The sequence below is a fragment of the Sceloporus undulatus genome, chromosome 1 (genome assembly GCF_019175285.1).
Source record: "Sceloporus undulatus isolate JIND9_A2432 ecotype Alabama chromosome 1, SceUnd_v1.1, whole genome shotgun sequence".
Lineage (NCBI taxonomy): Eukaryota > Metazoa > Chordata > Lepidosauria > Squamata > Phrynosomatidae > Sceloporus > Sceloporus undulatus.
Genome location: NC_056522.1, coordinates 20,560,471 through 20,587,076, shown reverse-complemented (window position 1 = coordinate 20,587,076; position 26,606 = coordinate 20,560,471). Strand labels below are relative to the sequence as shown.

The 26,606-nt window shown below is 40.9% G+C and overlaps 1 protein-coding gene across 2 annotated transcripts in view; it reads right to left on the bottom strand.

Annotated features, from left to right (window-relative positions):
- Positions 1-3,008: 3,008 nt before the first annotated feature.
- The window catches only part of KCNK12 (potassium two pore domain channel subfamily K member 12), a 72,959-nt gene continuing 49,361 nt past the window's right edge, over positions 3,009-26,606 (bottom strand). For both annotated transcript variants that reach the window (XM_042446854.1, XM_042446853.1), the window contains exon 3: positions 3,009-3,904. In XM_042446854.1, the coding sequence (XP_042302788.1) occupies positions 3,009-3,904 (896 nt within the window). The remainder of the gene's footprint in view (positions 3,905-26,606) is intronic.

Below are 26,606 nucleotides of genomic sequence, written 5' to 3'. Positions count from 1 at the left end.
GGAGGTGACTGGAAGGCGCATGCGCACGCGCGCGCGCGCACACACACACACACACAGAGAGAGAGAGAGAGAGAGAGGCACACAAAGTAATATATTGTAATTCCAGCCAGAGCTTAGAAAAATCACTTTTTGGACGACGTCTCTTAAAATCTCCTAGCCAGCATGGTTAGTAATCATGGCTGCAGTTCTGGAGATTGTTGTGCCAAAACTAACTTGTCCAAGGTTTGCTTCTGGTGTCACGGCCTTTAAACTGATGCTGTCAGTTTCACCCAAGTGGGGTCCAAATTAGCCTTTGCAAATAGTAAAAATGCAGCACTGTGTCCTCACACTCAGCAAAAACAAACAAACAAACAAACAAACAAACAAACAAAAAGCACAACCCTGAATGAACAATATGGAAATAACCAAGACCCCATAAAGCAGGCACGCCAGCTAGTCTGAAAGTCATTTGCTATTTTTGGATTATACGGGAAGAAAATATCGATTGGTAAAATTAATTTTTGCTTTCTGCTTCTATAACTTCCAACTTGTACTTTTTTGTTTTGTGTGCAGAGTTCAATTTTCCAGAGACCTCTGTCAAAGGAAGAAAGAATCACAGCCATTGTCGACAGTAAGTACACTTACTAAAGCCAATGGGGGATGTATTGGGATTGAATCTGTCACTTTAGTCAGCAGTTCATCAGTCGCAGTACTTTGCTGCAACATAATGAGACAGGGTAGGTTCTTGCTAGCTGAACTGCATAATATGTCTAGAAAGGCTTTTTGTTTTATGCAAAGGCAAAACAAGAAAGGGGAGGGATGAACACAGAAGCCATTTTCTTCTCCGTTGTCTATTTTGTCAACTAGGTTGGAAGAATGACAGGCTAGGCACAATTTTGGATCCAGTCGGGATGGCAAAAGGATCAAACCAAATTTCTATAACCCGAGGACCTTTCACACTATACAGTTATAGCACAATGATTCCATTTTAACTATCATGATTCCTTCCTGTGGAATCCTGGGGCTTGCAATTTACTGAGACCTCTCCTGGGCTTAGACTGCCTGGAGTGAGAGAGGCAAACAAACAGAGATCCCAGGATTCCATAGCATTAAGCCATGGCAATTAAAGCAGTGTCAAATTGCATTATTTCTGCAGCTCAGATGCAGCCTTGGTCTTCCTCATCCATCTGAGGAAGTAGACCAGGTCTAAGAAAGTTTATGCTACAACTTCCTTTGCACAGTAAGTCTCAAAGGTGCTACAAGATACCTTTGCACTAATGCAGGTGATGCTATTAGACACAGTTTCATGATGTCATTGACTAAATCACAAAAGTTGCCACAGCAACGTGGCAATGATAAATTAAATCAAGAAAAGTTAAATCAGAGCAGATGAAGAAAAATGGTGCTCAGAAGAAGCACTGAACAACATTAAGGCAGTATTACCGGTAATATGTTTGTAATTAGTGCTGAAAATGATAAATACTCTTTGGGCTATAGTGAAATCAAGAGAAAACTAGGGCAGTCACTTTGGGTATTAAACTATCAGAAAGAGACATGTGGTGCAGTGGTTTCAGTGTTGGACTATGACTCTGGAGACTAGAGTTCGATTCCCAGCTCAGCCGTGAAACCCACTGGGTGACTTTGGGCAAGTCACATGCTCTCAGCCTCAGGGGAAGGAAATGGCAAATGTCCTCTGAACAAATCTTGCCAAGAAAACCCCATGATAGGGTCACCTTAGGTTTGCTGTAAGTTGGAAATGACTTGAAGGCACACAACACAACACACACAACGCATGAGAGAGCATAAGGTCTATTGTGTTTAGAGTTGAACTTGAATCCAGCATACCTGAGCTTTTCTTTTACCATGCAATTATTCTTTGGCCTTGAGCAATCTGCTATTTTTCAGCAATGCTTCCCTGTTTATAGAGCAGAAATAAGCATCAGCTGCCTCATGCAGTTATTGTACAATCTTCAGTCTTTAAAATTAGGACAAAATTAGAAAAATGAAAGTACTATGTCACTGATCAATAGCAGCAGCATTATCATTCTGAGATTTCATTTTCATGGTCTTCACATTGGTCATGAAAGCTTGCCATGAGAGACAGCTTTATCAATGTTTCAGTGCATATTCCTGTTCCTTTGGATGCACATATTTAGTAGCTATGAGGAAAGCTGATGGTTCATTAGCTCTTCACAGATGCAAAACTGATCTATAATGTTTTGAACTGTGGGTGCTGCGTTTTGAGTTCCCAACCTCCCTTAATTAAGCTCTGCAGATCTTAATGTTATGCTATCTTTTTGCCTGTATTCAACAATGAATCCTGTTGTATGAAATCTATGTTAGAACTAGTCAGCAGAAAAAGTTAGCTAGCAGGCTCCTGGATGCAGCTGTGGGGTAATAAAATAGGGACACATTTTTCCATCTCCCACTTAATGATAGCACTTAGGAGGTTGTGCTGGAAGCGAGCGAACAGGCGGAAGGCCTAAGGAAGATACTTAGCTTATTCAGCAACCACTTCTTATGTACATAGTGATGGCTCAGGCATCCCTGCGTTCCCTGCTATGCAAGTGATTGCTAATTGGTTAGCCATCCTATTTGGGTGCCAGCTGTCAATACCCATGCAGAGGGAGGATGTCCAGTCAGCAATCAAATGTGTGTATAATAATGATATTTGAGGCATTCCCTGCCTCTGTTTTCAGCCTCAAACTAATACTATTGAGTGGTCAGAATCTCCTCTCTGAGTCCCAGCAGTTGCTCCTCAGTGGTAGTCAATGGTTCCTATCTGTGAATTAATGACACATTGCTATTCCTGATGCTACCTGTGAAGGAATCAGAATTTGAAGGGGATAAATATGCTTGCATTATTCTAAGATGAATGCATCATTTTGAATAATTAACATTTAAAAAGAAAACATAACATTTGCCAGTAACGTGCCCTTGAGATCAACTTAAAGATTTTTTGAAATAATGTTTTATTAAATAAAGAATAAGAAAATGTCTTGGCTTTATAGAAGATAATTTCAAAATTTCTACCTAGAATCACTTGTCTCTGCCAGTCTATTGTTCATGATAGCTAGAGCGCCTACTCCTCCAGAAAAGCCATTTTGTCTAGTGTTTATGCAGACGCTCCGGGGGTAGCCGTTGGCTGTCTCGGATAATTGCTTTTGCAGAAGTGCCAGAGAGACTTTGTTGGAGGCTGTAAGATCTCTCATGGAGATCATTTCACCTGAAAGCCTTCTTCCGTCTGTGTCACTGTCATACTGTCCGTCTGTCTCTGCAGGGAAGTTGTGCCTCCGGAAGCGGGATCCCGGAGTGATTGCGTTGCGCCTCCCTAGGCGAGTGGTTGGCTTATTGCAATCCGGGCAACACCTGCAACGAAACTTTCTTAACATCCAGTTTAAAACCTGCTTGATTACAATTGAGATGACATTAAAAAGAGAGTATATGCAGCATACTCCCATTAATATAAACATGAAGTTCCCAAATCTGTATAATCCCTGATTGCGATAGACTGCATTTTGACTGCTCACTAGATCTCCAAATCCAATGGTACTGAAGGTGACAAAACAGTAGTATAAGGAGTCAATGTAATTCCATCCTTCCACAGCTGTGTACATGGCTGAGGCACAGCAAGAAATAGTAATGGCAAGAATTCCCAAAATCAGCATCACGTGATAGACTGATGGCTTCCAACCAATCAAGCTGTCCGCATCAGACAGGCCTGAGCCCCGGCGACATGTTGGAGGTAGAAGACCACTCCTCCGCAGCTGCCTCTCATGGCAAGCCTTCATGACCAAAGCCAGAAGCGAGATGATGCGCTCCAGGAAGAGGTTGAAGAAGAGGATGGTCCCAGCACATCCAAATAGACCGTAAACAATAAGAAAGGCTTTGCCAGCTACCGTTGCTGGTGTGGACATCCCAAAACCTGGAGAGAGAAAGAGAGAATAAAGCTGTCATGAGCAGCAATGCTTCACAATATTGTGGTGCGTGAGATGGGAAATCCCTTTGTCTTTCAAATACAATGTGCTTTCTTTCAATGGTAGCTTCTCCCCATCCTACCCCCAAATTTTCATCTAATGTACTGTCCAAGGACTGAGGTCTGCTGGGAGGGCCTTCCATTGTGTTCCACCAGTGAGATCAATACCTTTTGTGAGGGTGTGGGAGAAGGCTTTCTCAGCCATTTGGCACCCCAAACGTGGAACGCCCTTCCCTTGGAGGCCCAACTGGCATCAACACTGACTTTGTACTTACCAAGCAAACACATGACTGTTTATTAAAGCCTTTGGGTCTCACTGATTTACTTCAAAGTGTCATGGTTTTAAACCTTTTAAACCTGTTTTAACTTTAAAAACTTTTTATTAATAAGAGAAGTAAATGTGTATATGTGTGTGTGAGTATATATATTATAAACTGTTGTTCATCAAATAATATACAATTATACATAAAAAAGGGAGGAAAGCCTCTCTCTTCCCCCAAATCAGATCAAACATAGACATAATAATTTATTTCTTCATCTTCATATTTAATTTGTTCAATCTACCTCTTTTATCTATTTTCTTATTTCATAAACCTTGATTATGGTGATTTTACAGAACAGTATAACTTTAATTTAAAAAATAAAATAATTTTTTTGTATAATTCTGAAGCTTGCTTCCCCTCCCTTTTAAAAACCCTCTATGATAATAGTAAATAAAAAAGGCTATTATGCATCAGTACTGTTGCCATCTAAACTTCCAAGCTAAGTACTGATGATAACCCCCAAGTTTTTTCCTAATATAATATCAAATCTTTCCAGTCTTCTCGTGGTGGTCGTGTGTGCCTTCAAGTTGTTTCCAACTTATGGCAACCCTTTCGTGGGGTTTTCTTGTCAAGATTTGTTAGAGGAGGTTTACTATTGCCTTCCCCTGAGGCTAAGAGCATGTGACTTGCCCAAAGTCATCCAATGGGTTTTATGGCTGAATGGGAAATTGAACCTTCATCTCCAGAGTTATAGTCCAATGCTCAAACCACTATACCACACTTAGAGGCAAACAAATCCATTAGACTGAAGACCCTACTTCCTATACTTGCTATGTCATTAGTAGTCATTACCAGTCAGGGACCAGTAGCATTTAGCAATAGCATTTACATTTCTATACCACTCTCTACATGGTTTACAATCTGTAAGCTAATTGTTCCCAACAAGGTGGGTACTCATTTTACTGACCTACGAAAGGATGGAAGGCTGAGTCAACCTTGGAGCCCTGGGATCGAACTCACAGCCTTGTTGCTGCAGTACCTGCATTTAACCACTGCATCATCAGGGCTCCTGACAAAAAAACAATTTCTCAGTCTTTCTGAAACAGGTGTTCATATTCTAATTCTGATGTAAAATGGCCCCCCTATTTCTGCACAGAACCAAATGATACTCCAGTATCTACTTCTTTGTTGGGTGGTCCACCCAGTGCGCTCAAGAAACAGAACTGACCAAAAGTTATAACATATGAGGTGCCACTTCTAAGCTAAGTCACAGAACCTCAGAGTTTTAAGCACGAGAGTGGAGAGATACTCAGAGACTTTGGGTTATTACAATACAGACTTCATTAGGCTATCAGCTGTCCTCCACTTTAAGGGAGGGCATCTACTGCAAAGGAGGGACCCTCCTTTTAGAATTCTGTGTCACTATTTAGAACTTCATGGAACAAATAGCCAGCTCAACAGCATCTCTGTTATAATTGAGATCTGTATCTGGCAACTTTGCATGTACTTTACTCAGTAACAGCCCAAGAGTTTAATTCAAGGGTTTGTTTGCTAGCATGCCTGGCTGCTGTGGGGAGGGGTGGAAAGTCTTTAATAGCACACTGCTGATGGATGAATCAAAACTTACAGCAGCCCCCTTCCTTCATACTGAGCAGGCTCAAGTATGATAATACACTACTAGGGAGTCAGGCAGCTGTAGAGATTTAGAGCTCTCACACCAGGAAAAATTACACCCTTGTTTGACCACACCAATCAAGTTCTTTTCTGTGGTGTCTAAAACAACTCAAGGACATTTTTTCAAAAAATAGGACACTGCCAATTATACGCTCAGATCTTTCACCAGTAAATCACAGGGCGCATTTTCAAAAACAGCCTTATAGCCAAACCTGGCACTCAAGAAATAGAAACAGACAACCACAAGTTACCCAGAAGGAGCTTAAAAGCTTAGTGCATGGCAGCTGCAAATGCAAGGAGAGACAGTGGTGCATTAGCCTCTGACCCCATAACAAGACAACTCTCCGTCGTTTGTAGATCTGGGGATGTGAAGAGAGCAGTAACTTGGGTTTACCACACAGTCAGAGATGAAAGTTACAGCAGGCCATACACAATTATAGGTACTGCCCAGTCAACTGTTAGTGGGGATTCTGTGTCTCTAGATTAGTACATTACTCTAGTGCAGTTGTTCCCAATCTCTAATCTCCAAATATTGGCCAACTACAACTTCAAGACTCCCAGCAATGTCAATGATTAAGGATTCTGAGGTTGTAGTCCAATAATATCTGGAGATTCAAGTTTGGAAACCACTTCCCTGGTTGCAAAGGATCCACTCCTGTGTTCCCAAGATGGATGGTCATATGAAGGATGAAAGCAGGGGATCATATGGGATAGGGGTGATTATATTGTTCCATTTCATGATTGCCTTGTCCCAGGGATTCCAGAATGCTGTCACAAAATATTACCTGGTTGCATAGTAATCGCATTTCCAGATTGAAACTTGGTGGGTGCTGTATTTCAGTTACTGGAGGAGAGGCAGAGCACTTAATGGCAGAGCATATGCTTTGCATGGTGAAGCTTCCAGGACCAGCCCTCTGCATATCTAGTTATGGTTGGGAAAGATATTTGTCTGAAATTCAGAGGTGCCATTGCTAACCAGTGAAGTGAATACTGAGCTAGATGGATCAATGTTTTGATATAATATAAGACAGATATATTGATGTGGCTGCCAAAAATTGATAGATGACTTGAAGGCATGCACGCACGCACGCACGCACACACTGCTTTGATTGGGGTTAGGATCTCTAGCAAAGAATTTTTAGCTTCTTCGTCAAATCACAGTTCAGACTATACAGCTCACACCATAGCACTTCACAAAGAATAGTCTGGAAGAATATTCTTATGATGGAAATAAGTAACCTCAGATAATTCAAGCAAGTGGGCCAAGTGATTCCTTTGGAGGGAACTGATAGTACACTCTGGGAATATACTCAAGCTTGGCTGTTTTTTGTGATAGCAGCCAAGCAGTTATTTTTATGAACACAGGAAATTCTTCTACAAGTGCTCTTGAAGGTGCAGTTGCAAAGCTTTTCAGCATTTTTTATTTAGGCGGGGGGGGGGGGGGGTCAGGCAAATCAATCTAACTCCTCATAGTATTAGTCACAACTCATTGGTTCCTTTTAGGAACAGCAAACATTCTGTGACAAGATGAGCATTTTAGTAACATGTTCAAAACAAACCTGTTGGCAGGCTTGTGGTTAGAACAACAGCACAGTAGATTAACATTAATTGGCACTTAGCCTCCAGGAATTGAAGAAATAATGAGGGAATTTGGAAGTTTAGTGTGAACAATGGGACCCAGAAGATGGGCACGGCTTCCATGTCAGTATAATTTACTGCAATCATTTGGAATACACTTTTGGGACCCTATGCAGGGAGAAAGAAGCAGTTTGGAGAGGGATTTTGACTGGTGGTTGTGGAAAGGGTTAAGCATCTTAGGTTTTGCCTGCCATGTTCCAACTTTAAATTTCATTTCCTAAAGCAGATCTTCTATGTGTGTGCATGTTTGTTTGTAACTAACATTTTAATTCAAAGAAATTGCCATATCAGTGTGGAAAATAGTATGCAGAGGGATCTGGTAGCACCTTTCATACTAAATGAAAGGCAGAAGTTGGTAGCATGCTCTTTTGTAGACTTACTTTCTCAGATGCATGGGGAGAAGGTATGCACCTGAGGAAGTAGACACAAAAGCTCCTACTACCGACTTCTTTCTAGGTGCTACAAGATCATTTTGCACACTATTATTTTAATGCACTCATTTCTTTAAAAGACTGAATAAAGAAATGAGTTAACGCTACAAGGTGAGGAAAAATTCTGCACTAGGGAAAGATGGATAGAAGAAGAAAGCTAGAAAAGGAGGATTGGGGAGAAAAAGAGGGGAAGAAAGAAGAGAAGGAGATCAGCAACGGCAACAGAAGAGGGAAGGAGGGACCCAGAAACCATAATGATATGATGATGAGTCAGGATTAGCTGTGCCAAATCTCTGTGTGTGTGTGTGTGTGTGTCCTTAAATGCCTCATTTTATAGCATCTTTGAAAGCAATTGTTTTGAACTATTTCTTCATGTTTAGTCCAGATGGAAACATTGCTGTTACTGTTCATTCTACAATTGTACAACTTTAAAAACGAAAACAAATAATCAACCAGTACATACATTTGCTCAACATAACAGTTGAGTTTTGATTATGGATGCAGCCTTTTATAGCAGCATCTCTGTTTACAGGGAAATACACTGGAAAATAGGGGTTATTTGGGAATTACATTAAAAACAAATTCTGTCTCATATTTTAAGGTTCCACTGTGTGGATAATGTTTTCCTTAGCAGATGAATCTGCCATTTTTGTCATATTTTGGAACTATTCAGGCTGACACAAAGAGAAGGGGAAGAGCCTTTTGACCCCTTTTTCTCTTCTTGCAATTCATGAAGGGTTAGTCTACATGTAAGTGTATTATGCACATTGATGCATATTTTCACACATTTGCATCGACAGTTAATTGTCTTCATTTTCCTGTGTAAATTCACATCTATTCACAGCTATTCAGTATCCCTCTGCTGGAAATGCACAGCCATCCAAATCCATGCAAAGCAGACAGATGGCCAAATTTGTGATAATGCACATTTCTGCAGAGTTCTCTGGATACTCCAGTAAAAACCACAAATCCTTTTTGTGTAGAGTTTAAGGACCCCCCCCCGAAAAACCTGAACTTCTTTGAATTGTGTGTGGCCAGATTGCATTCCATTCAACTGGAATGAGGAGTATTTTAATTGGGCAGACAAGCCTGGAAACTCCTCCTCCCAGTGTTTCAAGCAGTGTTCCTACAGGGAGTGAGATACTTAAACTATACTTCTGAAATTGTATACAGTATAGCATCATGGACTCACAGAGCTGGCAGGGATTGCAGGGGCGTCTAATCCAACTCTCTGACATGTAGGAATAAACAACATGAATCGAACATGTGCCAATACGGGTGATGATGGAGCAAAGAAGGCAAATGCTATTTTACACTGCATAAATAGAAGCATAGTTTCCAAGTCAAGGGAAATAATACTCTCACTATATTCTACAGTAGTCAGGTCTCATCTGGAGTACTAGGTTAAGTTCTGCGCCCTTCATTTAAAGAACAATATAAATAAGTTGGAACAGGCTCAAAGAAGGGCAACAAGAATTTATCATCCAAGAGGTATGGAGAACACAACACATGAAGAAAGGTTGAAGGAGCTGAGCATGTTCAGCTTGGTGAAGAGAAGACTAGGGGGTGACACGATTGTACTCTTCAAGTAAAAACCAAAAGCTGTCACAAAGAGGAGGGGGACATGCCTGTTCTCTGCTGCCCCAGAAGGTAGGACCAAATCTAATGGCTTTAAGTTACAGGACAGTAGATTTTGATTGAACAGTAGAAGGAATGTTGAAGGCTTTCATGGCCAGTATCCATAGATGGGGGGGGGGGTTTCGGGCTATGTGGCCATGTTCTAGAAGAGCTTCTTCCTGACGTTTTGCCAGCATCTGTGGCTGGCATCTTCAGAGAGTAGAAGGAATGTCTTGACAGAGAGCAGTTCAGCAATGGAGCCAATTGCCTAGAGCAGTGGTGGGGTCTCCTATTCTGAACATCTTCAGAAAGATGCTGGTCAGCTACCTGAATGGGATGCTTTAGTTGGAGAGCCTGCACTGAGCAAGCGGCCTCTTTTTGCGGTGCCATTATGACGCCGCAAAGCGCCATTGGCGCACTTGCGGCATCATAATGGTGCCGAGATGTGCGGATGCTAAGTGTCCACTACGTCAAAATGGCAGCGCCCATGTAGAATGGGCGCCGCCATTTTGTACGTGCTCGGCACGTACTAGGGTTAGGGGTGTCCGGAAAAGACGCCCCTTCCTAACCCTGGTACGTGCCGAGCATGTACTTTCTGGTGGTGTGGAACCCGCCAAAGATTCTAAAACACTTCTGAGAGGTGGCCATCTAACTTCTGTGTAAAAACCTTCAAAGGAGAGTCCACTACTCTCCAAGGAAATCTATTCCATTGCTGAACAACTCTTACAGTAAAGTGATTGTATAGGTAGAATCTCTTGAATCCATTGCTTTGTGGTCTAGTTTCTGGAGAAAGCAAGCAAGCAAGCATCATTTCCTATTTTATCTTTCTTCAGATATTTAAAGATGGCTATCATCTCTTCTTGGTCTTGTCTTCTCCAAACTAAACTACTGCACAAATCTATAAGCAAGCCACCAATTCATTGGTACAAAAAGTTCAGGGCTCACAGAGTTAAAGCCAATAGCCAAGACAATGACCATGTCATCAGACATAGCAATGACAAAAAAGTCCCATTGTTGTATGATACCACTTTCTTCTGATACTACTTCCTCAAAAGTCTACCTCTTAAGCCAGGAAGTGCCCTGGTCAAAGGGCTTACAACGTGCTGCAGATCTGGATGAGAAACCGGCAAGGTATAATGGTTTGAGTGCTGGACTACAACTCTGTGGAGTCCAAGGTTTGATTCCCACCTTGGCCATGAAACCTCCTGGGTGACCATGGGCAAGTCATTCTCTCTCATTCTCAGGGGACGGCAATGGCAAACCTCCTCTGAACAAATCTTGCCAAGAAATCCCCATGATAGGGTCACCATAAGTTGGAAATGACTTGAAGGCACACAACAACAATGACAGCAGCAGCAGCAACAACAACAGTTTGGGATACTGGATGCATTCAGACAGGTAGTTGGAGAGAACCCTTGTGGTCCTGGAGCAACTACTTCTCTCAAACTGTCCCATGATCAAGAGAGTGCTGCAATCATCATTTCCCAGTGCTTCAAATCTACAGTGGCTCAGAAACCCTTTGGTTGGGATGTTGCCTGGCTTAAGAGCTAGGTTTTTGGGGTTGTATTTGGCCATTAATAATTTCAAACATGAAGTCCCAATGTTACTGAGTCAATAATCCATTTTATGGTCATGCAACTACTGAATGGGAAGCCAACCATAGTATTTCTTTGATTAGTATGGATAGTGATGTCATCTGCTCCCCTTCCTTTGAGCTTAGTTGCAATTTTCATGGTGGGTGGGTGGGGAGGAGAAGTTTCCTAGCAACATTTGTACCTTTGTGAGCAATTCCTGTTATAATGAGAAGCATCTGAGGATTCTTGATGTTGAATAAGTGATTAAGATACTCCCCTTTCACAGAAGACATGCCCCGATGGAGAGGAAAATTGCTAGAACTACTTTGCTGATGCAGATCAATACAGCTGCTTGCCTTTTTGGACTCTCTTTATGGGTGTAGCCATGGGGACTCTCGTGTTGAACCTTCAAAATTGTCACTCCCCCTCAACTCACCTCTACTACATCTTCAAAGTGTTTCAGTCACTTTTTTGCCCTTTTGATACAGCCAGTCTCTCTGGGTCAAAGAAATCCTCCAAGGTGATTTTTGCTGTACTAGCTGCAATGTCAACATCTACTGTGTGAATTGTTTGATGGCTGGTAAAATTCATTCCCAATTAGGCTGGAATATTGGCATGTCTGGTTTATTTTCTCACTGTGTACTACATTTGTCTGTGTTCAATTTAATCTGTGACAGGGTATCCACATGCTGAAGGAGCTTAATTGAAGCTGAGAGAGAGGGAGGGAGAGAGTCAGGTGCCCTTAAGGCATCAGGCTCAGATGAGAAGGCAAGGGAATAAATAATCAGGCTGTCAAAGAAGTGTATTGTTGCTGCAGTTTTGTGACTTATAAGGATTTAAAATTAGGTTCTGCTATTGATACCACAAAAATTTTATCCCATCTATTAACAAATTGGTGTCTTAAGTACCCTAAAGGCACCAGATTCTATCTGATTTTGGGAGCTAAACAGGATCAGCTTTGGTTAGTACTTGGATGGGAGACTGCCAATGAATACCAAGGGCTGTAGGCTACAGAGGAAGTAACTGGAAGAAACACCTCTGAGTATTCCTTACCTAAGAAAACCCTATGAAATTCCTGGGGTTGCCATAAATCAACAGTAGTATTATTACTTCCCTCAGTCCTATTGATGCAGCCTAGGATTGCATTGGCTTTTCTAGCTGCTGTATTACAGCAAAAGCCCATCAAATGATGCAAGCAGTCCCTAACCCCCTTCAGTTTAACCACCCACTGGCACAGGTTATGGACTGGGTTATTTAAACCTATTCAGGTCTAAGAGAAAGAGGGCAACTAAGAATCCAAATATTTGTAACAAGGTTCACAGCTTTGTATGGTATTTGTGGGTGATATATTCCTATGAACAAGCAGCAGAAAATCACAGCATGCTACCGGGTAGGATTTTTTAGAAAGCAATATTGCCCTGAAGTTGTGTAAACTCCTCCAATTATTAAATTGCAACTGCCCCCAGTTAACAGATGGATTTTAACAGTAAATATGCTGTTTGCCTTTGAGTCCCATCTGCAGAACTTCACCCAACATTTAGTTCCTGATTTTACAAAGCAACACTGTTCTCTTCCATGCTCTTTCTACAATAAGAGCAAAGTAAACATAATATCTCCATAACAACCAAATGCACGAATATTACCTCTTTGGAAATCAGACTTTGTGTTGTTAAAATGATCTTTATTTTTTATATCCCCTGAAAAAAAAATAGCAATTTCCTTATAATTTCTTTTTATCTTGACTTCCCCCCCCCCCCTCAGTGATTATGCAGCCTCTCATGAGATGCAAGATAAGGTTTGCAGAACTTGCTAGATCAGACCAGAGGGGAATTATATTCAGAAGACAGGAATGGTAGCTGATGACAGAAATAGCACATGAAAACCCAAGAGGAGTGAAAAAAGGGAGAAAGAGAGACAAACAAGGACCAGGTTAGAGCAAACAGATAAAGCAGTGCAGCAAACCCAAATGACTTGGAATTCACTATAAGGAGTTGTAAATATTTCATGGAGAATAGTGATCAATGGCTATAAGCATGAAGACAGAATCAAATGTATATTCAGAGGTAATTTATCTCTGAATAGGGATGTGGACCACTTTTGGTCTTTATTTTATTGTGTTTCTCCATATCTTTCCTGTACTCTCTTCCCACCCAATGCTTTTACCAGGCTTTTAGCCATATAGGCTGGTGGCCCCGATGTCCATGGGTAATTAATCTACTTTAGCTCTTTGTCGAAAATTCAAAGGAATTGTCTAAGGTGTTTAACCCTGTCTCCAAAATACAGTCCAATTCCTGTAGCTACAAGGGATCTGTTCCCAGGTTATCACGGATAAGCAGAAACAGCAAATGCTATTTTCCACTGGAAGCTGATCATAGAGTCACACTGGAGAATTTCCAGATGTGGCTGGAAAGATCCCCCCCAGATGCGGGCAAGTGAAACCACAATTACCGATCCTGTGGACTGTAAGTTCAGCATTCTGGATAGCTCCTATAAAGCTTGGACTAAGCTCCAAAGAGGAGTCTTTGCCCCACCGACATCCGAATGACCACCCTCCACTGGTTCTGAAACTTCCTGCATAGAGTGATTGGACACCTTTTTTCTATGCATTTTTCCTAATATACCTCTCTTTTGCTTGCATTTTCCCTCATGCACCCATTTCTTTTTGCATTTTACCACTGACTAAACCATTTTTAAAATATTTGTCTGTTCACATTTTTAGAACATAGGCTAGAATCCCTGTGATATCTTAAACATGGGTAAATTCCCCTATGGAAGCAACAGGACATGTGGAATATCGACATTCTGTCAGGATTTGAGTACCTCAGAATTTCTGCCATGCTTGCTAGTTAATTTTGCTGTACCTGCTTTGTTTTGTATTACTGGATGATGGATTATGTCATGCCTTTAGTGTTACTGGTTGGAAGGGATGTTTATCTTTTCTGGAGTTGGATAACAAATGTGAAGGGGACAGAAGATGCATCAGGAGCTGTCAAGATCAGTCCAGTGGGAATGCCTGGTATGGAGAGAGACTGTGGGGTAGTTCTTAGAAAAGGGATGTTTTGGAGTGGGATGAATGAATGAAATCTGAGTGCGCTCTGAATTGCTTTTAATATACCATTTAACTTAAATTGTTTTACTCCTAATAACATTGCTATGAACATGTTTAGTTTTCTGACTAAAGCTTTCTTTTCACATAGGCTTGATTCTGAACTAAGCTCAGCCAGTACATGACACATTCAGTTCAACATTTCAGAAGCAAAGCTGTACATGTAACACAGTTGTGCATGTGAGTTATTACATCCATGTACATGCACATTCAGTTGTGCATTTGGCTGCACAACTGGCTATGCATTCAGTTGTGTAACACTGCTGTTCAATGCAAGGCCTGAGTAGCACAATCAACGGGTAACTCTACTTGCAGACATTCACACAGAGATTCAATTTTTGTCCGTATTTTACTTCTCAGTAACGCATGACAAGCCTCAGAAGTGGGCACATTTAAAAGCAGCATGTTGTTTCCTTTTAAATGGCCTGGAGCATTATGAAGAAGATTACTACATGCAGCTTTCAAACTGTGATTAGACCCTGAAAAAGGCAGATTTGGCAACACGTACCATATGTTGCCACCTCCAACCTGTAGCTGTTGCATCTCCTAAGCATGGTTAGGGTGTCTCTTTTCATTGAAGAGGAAAACCCATCAATGAGCTCACAATCATACTAATCCCCAGGTGCAAAACTTCACTGCCAGGGCATTCACTATATTGGCAGTCATGTGGTGTCAATGTCCTATCTTCTTCCTAACATTGACTGCCAAAAGCGCCATGTTCCTCCCCAGCCTCGCACAGTCCTGTTTAGATGATATAGCCCATTAGCCCAGGGCCAAGACCAGGCTGGGATCCAGCAGATCAGACAAGGAACTGGTGGATCCAGTCCAATCCTTCATCAAAGGGACTTTAGCAGGTCAAAATGATATCATAGAATAATAGAGTTGGAAGAGACCGCAAGGGCCATCCAGTCCAACCACCTGCCATGCAGGAAATCCAAATCAAAGCATCCCCGACAGATGGCCATCCAGCCTCTGTTTATAGACCTCAAAGAGGGAGATTCCACTACACTCCGAGGGAGTGTGTTACACTGTCAGACAGCCCTTACTGTCAGGAAGTTCTTCCATATGCCATTTGTCATGGAGTTTCCCCGAAACTCTGTGACAAACCCCAGCAGATCAGATGGCTCTGCATGCTCCTTACTTCCCTCCACCATTGTCACTAGTGAGAAGAACCCAATTCCAGGTCTCATATAGAAATTGGATGCCTGGCCATGTGGGTGCAGCCAGGTGCCCCGTTTCCATGTTGGAGATGATGACGATGGTCTTCTCACTAGCAGCAATGGCGGAGGGAGGTAAAGGGCATGCCATGGTAGCAGGTCCATGGCATGGGATGTGAACACCCACCCATCTCCTCACCGGTCAGGATAGGATAGCTTGAGCTTGGTTTGTACTATTCTAGCCCATCTTTTCAGGGCTTGTTATGAACAGATGTCAGAGTCCTTATCTAATTGTCCCTGGTATAAAACAGTGAAGGATAGCTTATACATCCAAAAACAGGTATGTAAATAGGAATGGTAAAAATGAGTTTAACCTAACAAAATAAAATTCAACAGAGAGAAATGCAAAAAGTCTGCACCTAATAAAATCAACCAGTGAACCAATACTATGGCATTTGATGTGGAATACCCGTTTGCGTTACTGCTTCTAGCATCTCAGGATAGTATTCTACTACAGTTTGAATAGCCATTAGAAATATGCTGCTGCTGTAGAAGGAGCTTACACAATTTTATGCTGCATTTAACAGAATCTTAGACCAATATCCTCTGTTAGAGAAACTGCATACTATAAATCTATTGAATGCAGAGTTTTGCCTTAATTGTGCAATGTAAACCTTGTGCTAAACAGCAGCATTGCTCAGCTGAACTAGGATACTAAATGCGCAGGCAAACAACCAGTGCAGCTGCTCATCCATGTACAATGCACATGAGCAGTGTCCACTGATTTCTGTTGCCCACCCATGGACAATGTGTGCATCTTCATGTACAGTGGCATTGTATGTGCAGCTCCGCTTCTTCAACCTTGAACAGAATGTGGACATTATACACTGAACAAAAAAATCCAAAACACTTCCATAGGTAAACTAGCACATACATAAGACACTAACAGGAGTCTGGATATAATTTCCAGCCACATAGCCCGAAAAACCCACAAAAAACTAAAAATTCTTCTTCCTAAAATGTGTGCTTTTAGATATGGACTGAAGAGCCAGAGAGCCAGTGTGGATTAATGATTTTGTGTTGGACTGGGACTGGTTCAAATCCCTGCTCAGTGATGGAAATCCACTGGGTGATCTTAGGCAAGTCACTTTTTCTCCACCTTCGAGTCAGACAAAGGTAAACATCTTTGAATAAATCTTGTAAAGAAAAACCTATAAGCGCAGCTTAATTTGGAGTCAGTGTGAAGGCACAGAACAACAATATCCAAAGGGCCAAACTGTTGATTTACAATGAAAAAGACAACACCCACAGGACACACCTGATCATTAGTCAGAATAAGGGCAGCTGCCTGAGGCAGCTGATTTTGTTTTCTCATGAAAGTGCAGCACAGTGTTACTTAGCTCTTTTTATTGTATTTTTACTCCCAGACAGATAGGTACAGATGGGGTTTTCTGCCTCGGGCACCAAAATAAATTATCTGGTGTTGGGTGATTTGAGCAGGGTGGGTGTTTATGTGAGCACATATGCTGGTCTGCCTTAGGCAGTAAAATGTCTTGGGACAGCTCTGAAAGTGTGCTTAACATAGGCCTGGTGAACACATGGCCTTCCAGTTGGTGAACTTTATGTCTAATTCTCCCTGACCAGTGTCTATGATGACTAGGACTGATGGGAGTTGTAGTGTAGCCACTCCTGGAAGGCTCCATGTGAAAAAATATAATATTTTTCCTGCCGGTCACATTCCCTATGATATGTCTTTTCACTTCTGGCATTTGCCTCCACCAGTACTTAACTTCCATGTTCATTTCAGAGACACACATCTGAAACCTCCATGGGCCCCATATAGTTTCATTAATTTGCCACTAATGCTTCGGTACCAGATTATTCAAGAAATCAGAAGGTTGCCACTACACTGCAGAATTAATGCAGTTTGACACCACTTTAACTGCCATGGATCCATCCTATGGAATCCTGGGATTTGTAGTTTGTTATGGCACCAGAGTTCTCTGACAGAGAAGGCTAAATATCTCACAAAACTGCAAATCCGAGAATTCCATAGCATTGAGTCATGGCAGCTAAATTGACATCAACCTGTATTAATTCTGCAGTGTATATGCAGCCTTTGACTTGGAAGGGTAGCTATGAAGGAACTAGATGGGGTCCTCAAAGTATCATAGAATCATAGAATTGTAGAGTTGGAAGAGACCAAATCGTAGAGTTGGAAGAGGGCCATCCAGTCCAACCCCCTGCCATGCAGGAACTCTCAATCAAAGCATCCAAAGCTATATCATTGAACACCAAAATCAGAACCAACCATGCCATAGTATTTCCAGTCTCTGTGTGGCTGTGAAATTTGGACAGTGTAGAAAGCTGACAGAAAGAAAAAACAGCTCAATTGTAATGTGTTGAAGAGTGCTATGGATACCACGGACAGCTAAATCCTAGAACAAATCAAGCCTGAGGTCTCACTAAAAGCCAAGAGAAGAGACCATTACTGAGACTTTTCTACATATTATGAGATGATATGACTGACTGAAAAAGCTGATAATGCTTGGTAAAGTCAAAGGCAGTAGGAAAAGAGGAATATCACACTACAGCTGGATAAACTAACTCAAGGAAGCCACAACCCTGACTTGGTAAAACCTGAGCAGGAGAGTCTCTTGGAGGTCTCTTATTCATAGACACACTGTAAGTCACAGCTGACTTGTTGGCAAATAAAACAAAACAAATTATTTCACTTGCTGTAGATGTCTAACATTTACTTAGGGGACACCACCAGCCAATACCAGGTGCTGGAGGCTATATTTCAGAGGAAGGAACTGGTAAAACTACCTCTGAGTATTCCTCCCCTAAATAAACTCTATGAAATTCATGGAGTCACCATACGTCAACAGGTGAAAGAATACACACAAACACAAGGCCAAGCTTTTTGTATTGCAGCTCTATATTGCAGGCGGAAGACTGACATGAGTTTGTTGTTGTTGTTGTTGTTGTTGTGTGCCTTCAAGTCATTTTTGATTTTTGGTGACCCTAAGGTAAACTTATCATGAGTTTTCTTGGCAAGATTTGTTAAGACGAGGGTTGCCATTGGTGCTCTGGTGGCACAGTTAAATACCTGTACTGCAGCCACTCACTCACAAATCACAAGGTTGTGAGTTCAATACCAGCCAGGGGTTCAGGATTGACTCAGCCTGTCATCCTTCCAAGGTCACTCAAATGAGTACTCAGCTTGTTGGTTTGTAAACTGCTTAGGGAGTGCTTAAGTGCACTGATAAGCATTATAGAAATGTACTTGCTATTGCTATTGCCATTGCTTTCTCCTGAGGCTGAGAGCAGTTGACTTCCCCAAGGTCATCCAGTGGGTTTCATGTCTGAAGCAGAACTGAACCCTGGTCTCTAGAGTTATAGTCTAACACTCAAGCCACTATGCCACACTGGCTCTCCTGACCTAGGTTTACAAGGGGGAGATTTGTCTGGATTCCATAAAAGGACTGCCTAGCTTTTAATGTTGAGATTTGACAAAGATCCACCAATAAAATGAGTTGCCTACAATGCAACTAACTCCAAAAAGTGAATGGTGCCTTGCAGCTAACCAGCTAACACTGCAGTAGAGAGCTATATTGTGTGGGGAAAGCAAAGACACACCACAAGATTTATGGAGGCCTTTGAGAGGTAGTGAAGAAAGTGGAGGAAAGATTTATAGGAGTATTTGTAGCAGACACAAGCAGAAAAAGAAGATTTATGAGTGGTTTCCCCCACAAAAGGAATGTAAAAAGCAACTTGATGTGTGCAACACTTCAGCTTTGGGCTGTTCCCACAGAAAAGGAATGGAAAAGGTGGGTTTTAGCCATTGCCTGGCCCAGATATTTATACTAATATTCAGCTAGATATTTTCTGTGCTCTGTAGCAGAAAATTGTGCATCTGGGCCACATACAGGATTTAATGTGGAGCTCTGTTGTCCTTTAAAATGAGAGGAAGAAAAAAAAGAGGAAAAGAATTTTAAAAAAATGTAAGTGAAGGTGAACAGTTTCTTTTCAGTCTTCATACCTTTACATTAATATTTTCAAAGCTCCCTTTGTACACCATTCCTTGAGTGACACCTCATTTCCTTACATCTCTCTCTTTTCTTTTTCTGTCCTTCCTAGTCATTCTCATTTCCACCTTCCTGTTCCTTTCTTTTAGCTTGAAAAACATCTGGGTTAGGGATAGAATGCTCATGGGCATGTGTGTCATGCCAATGGTTTATTGAGTAAAGAGAGAATTAGGTCTGCTTCAAAGCACTGTGTGATTTAGCTGAGATTTGTGCATACATAGGCATTGAAATGTGTGCCATCCTTTAGATATCACAGGTCTCAGCATAAACACCTGACTATGCTTATCACATGGGGTGGGGGTGGGGTAGAGATTGTTACCCAGGTAGTGAAAGACAACCTTCTGTCATAGCATGTGCTTTTCCTCACCTATGTATCTTATATTCTTCATTTTGTAATTGGTCATTGGATGATAAACACACAGAGTTAATTTGTAAATCTGATTGCTGAAGCATGTGCCTCTGAAGAAATATTGTTATGGGAAATAAAACATACCTTTTCATGTCTAGCTTGACTCTGAGGGGAGTTTCTGCTTCATTTTTGTCTGAGAGAGACATAATAGAGTTCTTGTGCATATTCTTGACTTGTATACACCTTCCAGGGCAGTATATAAGAAGAGCCCTGTTAGATCAGACTGCAAAATTTTATCTAAGTCGCACTAAATTATGTATTTTGTTCCTACAGTGTCCAACCAAATACCTATTTAGAACTCCACAAATAGGCCATGGTCCACAACTCCACAAACAGAACATGTTACAAACCATGCTGGGCATAAAATGCTATTTGAAAACACTGAAATTCTGGACCATGCCAACAGCTATCAGGTCAGCATGCACAGGGAAGCCATTGAAATCCACAAACACCAAGACAGGAAACAAAAAAGCCTTAAAGTTAGCAAAGTTTGGCTACTAGTCCTGAAAAACATTAAAATCAAGACCCAGCAAAATGCAAATGGAAAACCACCCAGGGTCAGGGGTTTTCCCAGCAGACAATGATCACTAATTAAACAAACACTTATCCTCTTTGCATATCCTCCCACTCTGAGGCCTTGCCATTCAACAACAGAACAATACACAGATTAACATGGAAATCACTCCTCCCTACCCAGGGTCACACAGTTTATATGTACCCCACTCTCTTCCATGCCAGCATTCTCTGAAGATGTCAGCCACAGATGCTGGCGAAATGTCAGGAATAAACCCTTCTAGAACATGGTCACATAGACTGAAAACCCACAAAAAACTAAGACCATGGTCTAGTGGCAGCTGGTGGCCTGTGGGGAATGAAGCCATTCCAGCTTTTGGCTAGCTTTAAATGAACTGTCCCAGGTGCTGCACTAGTTTATAAAGCTAGCACAGCACTTTGGACAGCTTTTTAAAAACCTAGATTAAAATCTAGAGTGAATTCACTATCTCACAAAGATGAGAACCACCAGCCACCAATGACATTCGGGTAATAGCCCCTTCCCACTCATGTTCCTCAGCAACTGGAATATACTCACTGATACTGGATGCAATATATAGTCAAGTCATAATAACTAGTACTATGGATAGCCGCACCCTTGATGAGTTTGTCTTATGTCATTTTGAACAGCATCACAAAACAAGACTGGTTCTACAAATTAATTGAAACAAACAAAAAAACAAAACAAAAAAGAAAATGAAAAAGCTGCATGTAATACAATTATAGAAACATGTATTAAATGGGGATTATTAATCACAGCCATATAACAGTATTGGCTGGAACCCAGTTGGTGTCTTACGCATACATAAATTCCTCTACAGCAGTGGCTGGTTGTTTTTCTCAGATGCAGAAGAGATTCATTTCAAGGTTGCAAAAATGGAGTTGAGCATTCAGTGCCATTGTGCATGGCTAAGCACTGTAGATGGTTGCACATACACTTTGTGCATGGGTGTGCATTTGCATTACACATGGTTGTGTATGGTTTCACATTGTGCATGAGATGTACATACATATTTTGTTGTACAATTCACTAATCAGATGGCATTGTGCTGCCACATGCTCTGTGATCATAAAATCATGCTCCATCTATTCAATGTGAGATCTTAGCCATTGTGCCATTAAAAATATTATTATTGTTATTGTTATTATTATTATGCTTTATTTATATAGCGCTGTAGATTTGCACAGTGCTGTACATACAAACAATAAAATAGATAAGAGTAAACCTGCCCATGGTGTACAATCTAAGAAATAATAGCATAATGCATATAAATAATACATAACAATACAGGAAAGGGTTCAATAAAACAGGCAACAAATTAAAAATGTCATATAGCAAATAATAGTCATGCAATGCCAGAATCCTGTATGACCTTTACTCAGTGTACAACTGCATGCACTCAGCTATGTAGTAGTGGTGCTAAGGAACCCAGTTACTGAATTGCAGAGATCACAGAATCCTATAATCATAGAGCTGGAAGAGGCCTCATGAGCCATCAAATCAAACTCCTTTTCAATGCAAGCTCTCCAGTTAAAGCATGCCCACCATAATGTAACAGGACACCCATGTAATGGGATACTGGCAAGAGTGCCTGGTATGCATTATGGTCCAAAGTGCATTGAAGGCTGAAGTGCATTGGTACTGATTCACTTTGGTTCTATTCAGCATCAGTCCCTTTGCTGTCTCTGCTGCATATTTAAATAACAGAAGCTCTGTACTGGATACAGATGTTGCACATCTTCACAATTCTATTTCCCACAGATGCAAGCTCACTTACAAAAACACAACACCCCAGCAGGATTACAGTTCATACTTCCAGTAATGACATCCCATGGATTCCCAGTAAAATCCCACTCTTCCACAGTGTTCTTAATATCGACAGTGGAACAAACTCCCCCGGAGTGTAGTGGAGTCTCCTTCCTTGGAGGTCTTTAAGCAGAGGCTAGATGGCCATCTGTTGGGGATGCTTTGATTTGGATTTCCTGCATGGCAGGGGGTTGGACTGGATGGCCCTTGTGGTCTCTTCCAACTCTATGATTCTATGATTCTATGATCTATTGTATTAGAAAAGGGGAGGGCAGCTTTTAGAGGCTAGGGAGCCACACTAGTCCTCCCAGGAGATCTTGGAAGGTCGTACATCTGCTACACCACCTGACAATTTTTATTCTTTTAAAAATAAATTGGACCCAAAACATGCCTAAAGACCCACTTGGAGGTTTGGGTGGTATTTTGCCACAATTCGTTTGGCTCCCCTTTACCATTTTAGGGCCAGGAGACACTTTTATTTACAAAATCACTTCCTGTTCACTTTCTGTTTTTAAAGCCAGGGGTCTCCAAGGTCTAAACTGTTTTTTTGACCCTGAGTGTCTTGGAATAGACAACCCTTTGTCCACCCCTTTATTACATTCTGTCCTATATCATCCCACAATTTCTATATTTCTCTTTTTGTCTGCAAAATGCCCTTGAAAAAGAGTATTATCACTCATGGAACATTAATGAAAACTTGTTGGTTGTTTATCTTTATAAATATGTATTTTGCAATGACATGTTATTATTACAGCTTTACATTGCTATGGTTATGTGCACTTGTAAAAAGATCTATGTTTTATGCATACAATTGGCCTTCTGTACCCATGAATTCTTTATCCGAGGATTCAATCATCCACGGCTTGAAAATATTCAGAAAATATAAATTCCTGAAAGCAAACCTTGATCTTGCCATTTTATATAAGGGAGACCATTTTACTATGCCTTTGTCTATAATGGGACTTAAGCATCCATGTATTTTGGTATCCACAGGGAGTTCTGGAACCAAACCCTAGTGGATACCAAGGGCCCACTTTACTTCTGTTACTGTTTTGCTTTATGCAGCTCTTCCTCCTAATTATTTCTTCCCCTCCAGTTGCTGAGATACACCTTTTTAAAAGCCATTTAAATGGTGATAGTAAATTTCCCAGTTTAATTATGCACTGTGTGAAGAAGTACTTTCTTTTATCCATCCTGACTCCTTCACTATTCAGTTTCACTGGATAACCCTGGCTTCTAGTTTCATGCTACCCATTTTCTCTACAGCAGGCTTATTCCCCCACTGCTTCTTTTTAAAGTCTGAATGTTGTTGCAAATGTTATTGCTTTTCCACTTAGGAGAGTTGCTCCAGAGATTACTTTGATCTTTTCTCTATCTTTTAAATTTAATTATTTAATTTGTATTTAGCCTGTGCACATGGGCTTCTGTAATGCTGCTTATTGATAAACTGGTCATATTGCAGTTAACAGTGGCCATAAACCTGTGGCAGAGTTGCTTTTTCCTAAATGTACTGGGTCTGTGGGAATTAGAATTGTGCAGTTGTGTATTGGGAACAATGCACACTGGTCCCCTTGTGCATAGGTCCTGTTGTGCGTTAGGACACCAAGTAGGGAGTGCCAATGCACACCACAACACACTTGCTATACATCTACACAATTCACTAACAGGGCTTCTTAAATCCTCTGATATGTGACTGAGTATATGCAGAGTTATGTAACATACTCTGTGATAAAGGATTCTAGCCAGTTTGCTTAAGAACAGTATTAAAATGTTCCAAAGAATATGTCCTTGCACACCTTTGTACAGTACTTATTATAGGTTAACTGCAACCAAACACTTTCAAAAATGTTTTCTAGCTTGGCTAGACATCCAACTGACCAGAAAAATTATCCTTATTTATTCTTGACAAGTGGTGGATGAAATCATTGGTTTGTGTATGGCTACAGGAACACACCATACACTTCTCCAGTCACCTGTCACTCTCTAAGTGAGAAGCTGCAGTATCTAAGCAGTGAGTTGAGGGCTTTGAGAGGAGAAATTTAGCATAGTTCCACTTGAGGAACTCTTATTTCACACAAGGTCTTGGCCACAGTAAAGAAATAAAAACAGAAGCATAGTGTGATCTACTTCAGATTTTGTATCCTTATTATCTCTATTTTGCAATATGATCACATATACACTATAAACCAGGGGTAGGCAACATTTTTGAGCCAGGGGCCGGGTTGCTGTCCCTCAGACAACTGGGGGGCCGAAGCCAAAAAATAAAAAATTATTTTAAAAAAAAAATTAAATAAATAAATAAACCGGGACAAATGTGGGACAAAATTTTCAAATGGAGGACACTTTTTTTAAAAAATGGAGGACACACACAAAAATTTGCTGATTTTTTAAAAAATGTTAATATAAATGCATGTTTCTGAGGCTTCTATAGACAATCGCCCCCCTTGCCCCCCTCCTCCTGATAGACCAAAGGCCCCACGCCTTCACGCAAGAGGCCAAAGGCTCTGGCGGCAATCGGCGGCAGGACCAGGCTGGGGCCAGCCCCAAGGCCTTGCCGGGCCGCATCCGGCCCACGGGCCGCAGGTTGCCTACCCCTGCTATAAACTATATATGTATACACTATGAATTATATACACATTATATATATCTTTGTGTGTATAGTATAGAATGTGTGTATTACTGTATGGGAGCTAGTCTGGTGTAGTGGTTTGAGTGCTGGACTATGACTCTGGAGATAGGTTCAGTTCTCCACTTGGTCAAAAAACCCAGTGATTGACCTTGGGCAAGTCACATGCTCTCAGCCTCAAGGGGAAGGCAATGGCAAACAAATACTGCCAAGAAAAGTCCATGATAGTTTCACTTCGGGTTTGCCACAAATTGGAAACAACTTGGAGGCACACAACAGCAGTGTATATTACACTCAATATAGTGTAGAGGTTTTTAGAAATGACTGCCAGGCTCAGCCCCTAAAAACAAGTCATGCAAAGGAACAACCTGAAGGATTGTTATGAATACAAAGCTATACCTCAAGCTTAAATAGTTTAAAATGTGCAGATTAGCTGATGAATTTTCTCTTGATTCTTCCTTGCTGCAGAAACAAAGCAGGCTACATTACATGAAACCCTACTGCCAACATCCTTCAGTAAGAACAGTATTTTTTTTCAATCTGTCTATCAAAACTGCCCCCTATTCCTCTCCCTTGCCCAGAAGCTTAATCTTCAGAAATAGGCAGTAGCTCTGAAAAGAATCCCATGCATATTTTATAGACATGTAATTTCCCTTATGCTTGCAGTCGTACTTTTTTTTTGGCCATAGTATAATGGCCATATTCTTTGCACAGCTGTGTGTAAGTGGTGTCCTCACCAGGTGAACCTGTGAGGTGGAGGGACTGAGAGAAAGCCTTCCCTGGGTGATCTTAGGGCTCTAGCAGGTTTGTATGAGGAGATACCTCCAAACCTGTAACAGAGCTCTTTACAGGTAATAGTGCTACTTCCAAGTGCTGAATGTGCCCAATCTGTATTCAGGCATCTAATACCCATGGGTACTGAATGTTTGAAGGGGGTGAGGAGAACTTGTGGTGATTCTTGAGGCAATAAACCTAAAGAGGAGGGGTTTTTTTTAACTTAAGAAAAGCATTCTCAGAAATTATTCCTACTTTAGTCACACATAGGGTTGCTATAAGTCAGGACCTTCAAACCGGGACAAATGTAGGGCAACATTTTCAAATGTAGGACACATTTTTAAAAAATGGAGGACATGCGAAAAAATTGAGGGTTTTTTTTTAAAAAAATCTTAATATAAATGCATGTTTTTTAGGCATGATCAAAATGGAGGACATTTTGGCATTATTCCTAGACAGATGGCAGAAATGGACTTGCCCTCGGGTTCAACTGTACTTCTCAGAAGTGTGTACTTGGGCAAGGGACTGTGGTTTTTCTTCACTGCGCATGAGTTTGTAAAAATCACAGCAAGTTACATTGGCCGTGCCTCAGAGGCTTGTTGATATCAATATCACCATCACCATCATCATCATCACCACTATAATTGGCCAAGAAAGGCAGGCTTGTTAGCATTCAAATCGCCATAAATACACAGAAAATGCACTTGCATATATTTAATAATAAAAAATAATAAAAAAAACAAGGCAGGGGTGTATATATTTAATAACAAAAATTAATGTAATAAAATAAAAAACAAGCAATAATAAAAATTAATGAAATAAAATAAAACAAGCAATAATAAAAAATTGATGAAATAAAATAAAGACAAGCAATAATAAGAATTAATAAAATAAAATAAAACAAGCAATAATAAAAATTAATAAAATAAAAT